Source organism: Homarus americanus, unplaced genomic scaffold (genome assembly GCF_018991925.1).
Source record: "Homarus americanus isolate GMGI-L3 unplaced genomic scaffold, GMGI_Hamer_2.0 scaffold2539, whole genome shotgun sequence".
NCBI lineage: Eukaryota > Metazoa > Arthropoda > Malacostraca > Decapoda > Nephropidae > Homarus > Homarus americanus.
Window position 1 is genome coordinate 4,663,991 of NW_024725489.1, and position 11,161 is coordinate 4,675,151.

General features: G+C 42.4%; 1 protein-coding gene across 1 annotated transcript; it reads right to left on the reverse strand.

Annotated features, from left to right (window-relative positions):
- Window positions 1–7,250: 7,250 nt before the first annotated feature.
- On the reverse strand, window positions 7,251–10,343 carry LOC121865030 (the record flags this gene model as incomplete). The annotated part of the gene is given in 1 exon segment (XM_042364346.1): window positions 7,251–10,343. A coding segment is annotated over 1 exon segment (1,535 nt), but the record flags the coding sequence as incomplete, so codon positions are not given.
- Between the last annotated feature and the right edge of the window lie 818 nt (window positions 10,344–11,161).

The window sequence follows — 11,161 nt, forward strand, 5'->3', positions numbered from 1 at the left end:
ACACACCCACACACCCACACACACACACACACACACACACACACACACACACACACACACACACACACCCACACACACACACACACACACACCCCAGATAAGAAGGAAGAAATGCCTCGCCGTATCACATTAACTTATCTTAGTTTTAAAACCAGATAAGAGATGTTGTGTTTACAGAGGAAATAACCAGAATTTTCCCTCTGTATCCTTATACGAAAATAAAATCTGATAAAGCCGCCAGTGTGTTAACCCTGAATAAATGAAATGAAATGAAATGAAATGAAATGAAAATAAATAAAACCATGGGTGTAAATATGATCTTTTTTTTTTGCAGATTTATTTTTTCTTTTTAAACTCAATCACTACGAAATTTGATGATTGCTTTAGTTCCCCAGTACATACATGATACTGTGCATACATGATACTGTACAGACATGATACTGTACAGACATGATACTGTACATACATGATACTGTGCATACATGATACTGTACAGACATGATACTGTACATACATGATACTGTACATACATGATACTGTACATACATGATACTGTACATACATGATACTGTACATACATGATACTGTACATACATGATACTGTACATACATGATACTGTACATACATGATACTGTACATACATGATACTGTACATACATGATACTGTACATACATGATACTGTACAGACATGATACTGTACAGACATGATACTGTACATACATGATACTGTGCATACATGATACTGTACAGACATGATACTGTACAGACATGATACTGTACAGACATGATACTAACCACATACATGATACTGTACATACATGATACTGTACATACATGATACTGTACATACATGATGCTGTACATACATGATACTGTACATACATGATACATGCATACATGATACTATACATACATGATACTGTACACCCTTGATACTGTACACATACATGATACTGTACATACATGATACTGTACATACATGATACTGTACAGACATGATGCTGTACAGACATGATGCTGTACGCCATGATACTGTGCGCATACATGATGCTGTACAGACATGATGCTGTACAGACATGATGCTGTACATGCATGATGCTGTGCATACATGATGCTGTGCAGACATGATGCAACGCAGACATGTGCACAGCACGAACATGATGCTGTACATGCATGATGCTGTGCATGCATGATGCTGTACAGACATGATGCTGTACAGACATGATGCTGTACGAACATGATGCACGCGCATACATGATGCTGTACATACATGATGCTGTACATACATGATACTGTGCATACATGATGCTGTATAGACATGATACTGTACAGACATGATGCTGTACAGACATGATGCTTTACAACACATACATGATACTGTACATACATAGTACTGTCCCATACACTTGATACTGTACATACATGATACTGTACATACATGATACTGTACATACATGATACTGTGCATACATGATACTGTACAGACATGATACTGTACAGACATGATACTGTACAGACATGATACTGTACATACATGATACTGTACATACATGATACTGTCCATACATGATACTGTACATACATGATACTGTGTCCATACATGATGCTGTGCATACATGATGCTGTGCCCTTGATACTGTACATACATGATACTGTGCATACATGATACTGTACAGACATGATACTGTACAGACATGATACTGTACAGACATGATACTGTACATACATGATACTGTACATACATGATACTGTCCATACATGATACTGTACATACATGATACTGTACATACACAACACTCACAAACACAATCCTAAACATACACGATACACAAGTCCTGCACACACACACACACACACCTACCAACCTTCCTGGTAACCCCAAATTAAGCTCAAACTTCCGTCGAAAAGTAAATTAAACAAATTATATCAATTTACTTTTAATCCTTCCTTTCGCCGCCTCCTTCATTTTCTTTCCTGTCCTCCTCGACTTTATCTTCACGCCACAGTATCTAAATTAGGCAGCCGATACGGTAACGCTCAGGAAAAAAGACTCGATTATTATTATTTTTTGTGTGTGACGCAAGGTTGTGTGCAGCTCTCGCTCTCGCTCTCTCTCTCTCTCTCTCTCTCTCTCTCTCTCTCTCTCTCTCTCGCAACCATTCTTACTTTCCCCCCTCTCCCTCTCATGACAATTAAACATCGGGAGTAAATTCTCAAAGACTTATACGCTTCTTTTGTTATCGTTGCCTTTAATTAACTGGGAACCAAAGCTAACCTAACCTAACTTAACCTTTCCTATATTATCAGTGATGGGGAACTTAACTTACGATTCTCTGAGACTCTTTGGTAAACGGTCATCTGAGACTCTTAGGTACACGGTCATCTGAGACTCTTAGGTACACGGTCATCTGAGACTCTTAGGTACACGGTCATCTGAGACTCTTAGGTACACGGTCATCTGAGACTCTTAGGTACACGGTCATCTGAGTCTCTTAGGTACAGTCATCTGAGACTCTTAGGTACACGGTCATCTGAGACTCTTAGGTACACGGTCATCTGAGACTCTTAGGTACACGGTCATCTGAGTCTCTTAGGTACACGGTCATCCGAGACTCTTAGGTACACGGTCATCTGAGACTCTTAGGTACACGGTCATCTGAGACTCTTAGGTACACGGTCATCTGAGTCTCTAGGCACACGGTCATCTGAGACTCTTAAGCACACACTGAGCTATGACGAAGGCTCTCGGATATTGCCACATAATTCCCGCCTAGTGTTTAAATTTTAAGAATTACTCGTATTTCACCCTTGGATGAAGCTAGGTGGCTTAACGTTTTAATAACTGGTTTAACCCTTCGAGGACGATGGTTTAACTCTTTCATGGCGATGGTTCATCTCTTTCAGGTTGATGGTTTAACTTTTTTGATGACATTTTAACCCTTTCAAGACGATGGTTTAACGGAGGAATATGGTTTAATTGAAGATAATGATTCATCCCTTCGAGGTCTATGGTTTAAAGATGACGGTTTAACTTTCACATCCTCAGAGGGGTAACAGGCATATCCTCGTTTTTATATATATATATATATATATATATATATATATATATATATATATATTTATTTCATTAGCCCAATAAACACACGGACTTCTACATACAATCAACACCTCAACCCGCCAGGATTCGAACCCACGGCCCACGAGCCCATGACTGTGATCGGGTAACGCTAACCAGAGGTTCGGGATTTCTCTCAAAGGGGCGCTTCCACTGCAATTACCATCTAATAATCTTTAATAAGCCCCAAGTTTAGTGAGAAATTAAAGTCCAGTAAATTCCGACCGGTTAGCGTTCCCCGGTCACAGTCATGGGCTCGTGGGCCGTGGGTTCGAATCCTGGCGGGTTGAGGTGTTGATTTTATTTATATATATATATATATATATATATATATATATATATATATATATATATATATATATATATATATATATATATATATATATAAGTAAAATTGCTAAAAAAAACCTCCATTTTCATCAGTCGCCATTTTAGTAATATAAGAAATGTACGGTATTTATGTATATAATAATGGCGGTCAAAATGGCGTCTTAAATGGCCTGTGACTCTACCCTAACTACAGGTGGTCATTTGGTACCTCAATCAGGGATAAAGGTTAAAAACGTTAAAATCACTCTCTGGTTCCTGCCATAGAAACAACGCCAGCACAAGCATTCAAAAACCTGAGTTACGCCAGACGAACCATCGCCCGCCTTCCCTCCACCACACTTATTTTCCAGTACAGAAATAATTCTCAAATATGTATCGAAAATATGAATAAGTAAGTTTATCAAAGGAGAAAAATTTAAGCAAATCGTGCAATAACACACACACACACACACACACACACACACATACACACACACACACACACACACACACACACGCGGCCGTGGTCTCTTGATCATGGAGACAGCTGCCAGCCCGGTCTGTCGGGCTCTCCCCTCCCCAATCTCCTCCTTCCCATCTGGATTTATCAACATCCTCACACCAACAGTACAGTGCAAAGATTGACGATCAACCCACAATTGATATACAAAAGTGGCAATTTTAACTCGAAGGAAAAGCACAAAAACACAGCAATACTGAGTGTGGCTGGACCTGACCTAACCTGACCTGACCTCACGGCTTCACCTGACCTAACCTGAAGGATGGAGCACACCTGCATTGCCCCAAGCTACTGTCCTGGCCATGTGGCCACACCCGCCCAACCCGCTCCAGCCCAAACGAGCACGAACTGATTGCTACAAGAACAGCACAGTCCCAACCATTGTAAAAATTATCAACACCTAATTATTATATATCATATTTGTATCACTTATGTTACTTGTACATCATTTGTAAATCAAGAGACCCATTCCCCAATTATATAATTGTATATTTTCAGCCTTCCGGCTGCCATGCTTTTTCAATAAACCGTTAATTATTATTATTATTATTATACACACACACCTACCTATGCCTCCCCCACCTGGTCTTCCTCCCTAAATGCCACACAACGTAAACACCTAGAAAAAGTGCAAAAGAGGGCATGCAAGATTATTCTCTCCCCTTCCTACTCCACATATCAAGAAGCGCTCAACACACTGACCCTTTCGACTCTCACTGACCATCACCACGACCTCATCTGGAAATTTGGTAAGAAGTTTCTACACCATCCCCGACACCGGCTCTTACTACCACCTGAGATCCCTAGTCCGAGAATTGCTGTTCGACACCACAACCGCATCCAGCACATACGTGCACGAACTGATCGCTATAAGAACAGCCCAGTCCCAACCATTGTAAAAATTATCAATAACCTGTAATAAACCAGTGTATTCACTGCCAGTAAACACTACTCCTTACACTGTCACTATGTTGAAATGCTCTGTAGTTTGAGCTTTTCCCCATCTAGTTATTATATATCTTATTTGTATCACTTATGTTACTTGTATATTATTTGTAATTCGAAACCCATTCCCCAAATATGTAACTGTATATTTTCAGCCTTCTGGCTGCCAAGCTCTTTCAATAAACCGTTAATTATTATTATTATTATCACACACACACACACACACACACACACACACACACACACACACTACTACTCATCTGATTCATGACTCACTTCACCTATGACTCGTGAATCACTATAACCCAATGAAGTTATAAATTCTTTAAGTGAGTCATAAGTCATAGTGCTTCACTTGAGGTATGATTCATGACTTAATTTACCCTGACCCATGAATCATTTGACTCATGAATGACACGACTTATGATTCATGTCACAGTTACTTAAAAAAATATCTGGAAAAAGCGAAAATATATGGACAAAATTGGACCAAAAACGAACGTTGATTATATTCTAAATTGAAATATAGATAATAATAATAATAATAATATAATAATGATACTACTACTACTGCTAATAATAATAATAATAATAATAATAATAATAATAATAATTCCTCGGTTCCCTTATATACGTTACTCGACCAAACTCCTCTCTCAGGGGTACCAACATCCCTGCGGAGTCTCAATATAATCCGTCCTCTCACTCACCCACTCACGAGGGTTTATCGCCGCCACACGAGGGACAGATAGACCAGGGACAGGATGTGACCGCCAGCACGATACCACAACTGTCCTCGCTCACCACACCCGGGGATAATATAACTAAAGAGATAAACGGAGACTAAATGTGAAAAAAAAATCCAAGATGGAGGGTGGATGAGAACGCCACCCCCCTCCCCCCTCACAAAAAAAAATAGTGCCTCTTCAGCTGATCCCAAGGGAAGACTGAGGACTTGAGCTCCCTGAACGTGAGCCAGATACAAGGGAAAGAAGGCAAGGTTAAAGTCAGCCCGTGGAAGGTCTTCGTGAAGCGGTGGGTGAGTCAGTCCTGGGCCGGAAGGTGTTGGGTAATAGGTGCTCCTGAAGGTGTCCTGGCTACCACGACCCATAGGGAGACAAGGAGTACCTCACGACAGCCACTCAAGCTATTTTACTGGCGCCCCTCATAACAGTTATAGTAGATACTTCTCACTCATAGCAGGTACTTGTCACTCACACATACTCATAACCAATCCTTTCACTCGCTCACCACCACAATTTACCGGAACCACCACTCTTCACCACCACCATGCAAGACCCCGCACGTTTACACAATTGTCATAGTGACTGCTTAAACGTGGATCAAAGAAAACGGACCTGCCCAAGAAGATGAGATTTATCACCTTAGAAATGTAGGTTGCAGCTGGGTCAATTCAGGTCAAATGGGCCCTAACCCTAACAGTACTTATAAAACATCTCGGTAACTTACACTGTACTTATAAAACATCTCGGTAACTTACACTGTACTTATAAAACATCTCGGTAACTTACACTGTACTTATAAAACATCTCGGTAACTTACACTGTACTTATAAAACATCTCGGTAACTTACACTGTACTTATAAAACATCTTGGTAACTTACACTGTACTTATAAAACATCTCGGTAACTTCCACTGTACTATAAAACATCTCGGTAACTTACACTGTACTTATAAAACATCTCGGTAACTTGCACTATACTTATAAAACATTTCGGTAACTTACACTATACTTATAAAACATCTCGGTAACTTACACTGTACTTATAAAACATCTCGGTAACTTACACTATTAACTTGGACAGAATACAATTAATTATCCATTCCAAAACATCTTTATACTAAATATCTAAACAGAATCTTACCAACACACAAATGCTGATCAGTTTCGGCCTTAAGAGATTTGTTAATACTCAAAAGATGAAACAAAAAAGTACTAGGTAATCCTGCGGAGTCCTTGACGTTAGACTTACAGTATATAATAAGACTTAAAGACTTACACAAGCTGCTGAGTTATTTGATTCATCCAGGTACATCAAAACACGTGAATACAGTACTGGGAAACAGGAACACACTGCCGCTGAGGTTGTCTACTGTGAGATAAGGAGCTAGTCCACAAACACGAGACTTTTAATTATTGTTTTATACTAGCCAGTGGGGGTAGAACCGAGGAAATCCTCCCTAACTCCTACCGGGGGGGGAGGGGCGCTAGACAAAAGTGGGAGGAGATGGAGTTTAGGGCCCAAGAACTGAGAACCCCATCGGTTCCTCTAAGCACTGGAAAATGAACAAGTGATAAGAGTACAGTATGCACCATGCTTACAACTAAAACACTAACCTGTTGCTGTAATAAGCTGTGTTGAGTTGGGAAGACTTGTGAACGAGTTAAGCTTGTAGTGGAGTAGGCGAGATCTATCACTGTCACTGTTACTCAACAACCCAGCCGAAGGGTCGACTTGTTCTTTGCTAACCCGCGGAACACTACCGTCTCTCACTGTCGCACTCATACCGTAAAGCTCAATTTGCTGGCCATCTCTTAACTGACGACCCAACACATGATGACCTTCTGTTTGACTGGGAGGGTGAGAACCTCCTTGAGTTTGGTCAGATGGGTTAAATCCCCCTTGATAATGTCTGAACGTTTGAACACTCCCCCGTGCTTGGCCCCATGGACTTGTGACACTCACTGGTTCACGAGCCGGATAAATCGCATCTCGAGGTTGACCAGATGAATAACCGACACCACGGTGACCGGTTAGGTTAGCCGCGCCTCCACGATGACCGGTTGGATAAACTACACTTTTTCGTTGGCCGGATAAATGAACCACACCTCGAGATTGGCCGACCAGGGAAGTTAGTCCTTCGGCTTGACTAGATTGATGAGTTAAACTTTGATGTTTACCACATGGTGGACAAGCCGCTTCTCTAAGCTGGCCAGATGGTGGAAACGCCGCTTCTCTAAGCTGGCTAGATGGATGAGCCACACCTCGGTGCTGGCTGGACGGATACGTAACTCCAAGTTGACCAGAGGAATGAGGCCGGACTGGATTATGGGCCAAAGAGTGAGGCTGACCGAGTGAATAGGCCAAAAATCTAGACGGATTGGCCAAATTGATGATGTTAAGAGTAGCTTGTTGCTGCTGCAAGAAGCGTGCCTGAATAAATGCAGACTCATCCTCGGGCTTCATCTGGGGAGAAGTCGTCAAGTCCAGAGCATAGGTATCGGGGAAAGGTTTCAGCGCTGTAGTACCCTCGCTGCTGCTCAGTTTTGTGTGTCTCGTCTCCGGAGATCTACTTCTCTTCCTTTTCTTCAAAGTTCCACCCTCAGATAGATTCCCGTCTTCAATCGAAGACCGCGACGATACTCTGCTAAATGCTGAAAGTGATCTGGGAGTGTCGATAAGGACGCCATTAGAGGGACTGCCATACCTATATGCAGACGAGGGACTGGAAGGTGAACAATAACCAAGTGCAAGGTGTTCGCGTTCCTTGTCAGCGAGGAGAAAATCTGATGGCCAAATCTTCGCTTTAGCTTCATCATTGTCGTCAAACTTGCACCGAGAAACAGGAGTGTTTGGCGGGCTCGCTGGAAAGTACTTTGCATCAATAAATGTCTGGGAATCAGTTCTTGGCCGCTTCTTAGGGTGCAACTTGGCAGAAGGGGAGAGACTCTCTTGCTTGTACACCCTGGCACTAAAGTCCAGGGGCTCTAGGGGCGGCATGGGCTTGCTACATTCATCTTTAATCATCCGTGACATTAAGAATTTTTTGGGCTTCGGAGTATTTCCTTGATCTCGAAAGTTTGAGAAGGAGGGAGACTGAGGAGAGCGCACCTCAGCCACCAAACTGTCTACATCATAGTGTTCTGTCATCCTTGTGATCTTATACTCACCGTCGCCACAAGGGTACAAATTTCAGTAGGTCAGTCGTGGGAGATGGGGGGATGGGGGGGGGGCAGACTTGGTGTCAGGGTGTTGGAGTTACGGCTCCTTTATAACCACCTTCATCCTCCCTCAGCCCTCCACACTCATCATTACCGTTTACTTCACTGTCTACTTCACCAGTACCCCTCAGGCACACTCCATAAAATTCACTAAACTTTCAAAATATCACTGCAAACCCAAGAATTATCTCCCTATATTCATTTCACGTCATCATAAAATTTTATATTTTTTCAGCTCATTTCACTGTATTTCTATAATATTATTATGTGGGTTAACACTTTCATTGATGATAAATGTTTCAAAGTTAGGGTGAGCGTGGAGTGTACTGTATACGCCGAGAGGAAGGACACACAACCAACTCTGGTGGCAGCTGGAGCCATACTAGTACCAGAGCTGTATCCTCTCGCGGCCACCACAATGCAGTAGCTGATAGCTAACCAACCTCGTCAAATGTACTCACTTATCTGTTATCAGAGGCGCCTGGTGGCACCGAGCAGATGGGTTAGTCAATTATGGTGGTGATAACACACACGAGGGCCTCCACAACCATCCTCTTATGCCATATAGGATTTTTAAGACAGTGTGAGGTGGGATTCGACAAGGCTGTGTTCTGACATCTCTAATGTCCCCGTGCCACTGCCAGCACGCGTGGGAACATCTACGTCGGGATGGCACTTGATACATTCATACCCTGGGCATGGTCTCGCATAACTTTAATAAAGTATTACCCAGTACAAGTACAACAGGGAATACGTAGACACAGGAAGGTAGGGAGCTGGTCAGTGGCAGTCTGTGGTTGGCGCCAAGGACGCTCATCTGCGCTCCTCTGGGGGTGCCTGATAGCTGAGTGTTGACCTCACGAGGTGGACCATCCAGTGCCAACATTGTCACTCGCACCTTCTAAGGTCACACCACGCCCGTGCGGGATGGACCATGCCCACGTTGGCTGGATTACACCTAAAAGAGATGGAACGCAACAATGAGAGCAGGACCATCCCCTTCCCCTCCGAACACAACACAAAGGAAAGATAATGAACGTGACACAAGGAGCTTGACCGAGGTGTCTAAATCTGGGGGCGTCCCTGGCTTTTGACGTGCATAGCTTGACTTAACGGGACGTGGTTAGGCATGACGTGGAATGTCTAAACTTATCGCGGTTTAGTTTGGGTAGGCGGTGAGTGGCTTAGCTTGACGGTGTAGTGTGGCTTGATGCGGCGTGACTAGACTTGATAGAACCTGGCTACATTACCGGTATATGGCTAGTCTTGACGAGGCTGGTCGGAGCTTGAGGAGGTGCAGTTAAGCTTCAAGGAACTGATCTAGGGATGATGGGACATGGACAGGCATGTCATGACGTGGTTAAATTAGACGTGGCATACACTGGCACTGTAGGACGTGAGTTGACTTGACGTGGTTAGACTTCTTGACACCTAACCATGCTTGACTGGGGCACTGCCAGGAGTAACGAGGCCAGGGTGGTAGACTTCACCTCCTGCATGGGGATAGAGAAACAAAAGACTTACTGACCAACACGTGAATCAGAACTGTAAGATGACCCGTGCGTGTGTTCTCTCTCTCTCTCTCTCTCTCTCTCTCTCTCTCTCTCTCTCTCTCTCTCAGTTCCAAGTGTTAAGATGTTAAAGGTACAGCTCAAGAATTAAAAGTCGACACCACAAAATGTCTTAACCATTGGAATACAATGACATTCGCTTGAGTACTATGCTATTGTACTCAAGGGGTCAAGTCATCATATTCAGGGGATCAAGTCATCATATTTAGGGGATCAAGTCATCATATTTAGGGGATCAAGTCATCATATTCAGGGGATCAAGTCATCATATTTAGGGGATCAAGTCATCATATTCAGAGGATCAAGTCATCATATTTAGGGGATCAAGTCATCATATTTAGGGGATCAAGTCATCATATTCAGAGGATCAAGTCATATTCAGGGGATCAAGTCATCATATTCAGGGATCAAGTCATCATATTCAGATGATCAAGTCATCATATTCAGATGATCAAGTCATCATATTCAGATGATCGTCATCATATATTCAGGGGATCAAGTCATCATATTCAGGTCATCAAGTCATCATATTCAGAGGATCAAGTCATCATATTCAGGGGATCAAGTCATCATATTCAGGTCATCAAGTCATCATATTCAGGTCATCAAGTCATCATATTCAGAGGATCAAGTCATCATATTCAGAGGATCAAGTCATCATATTCAGGTCATCAAGTCATCATATTCAGAGGATCAAGTCATCATATTCAGATGATCAAGTCATCATATTCAGA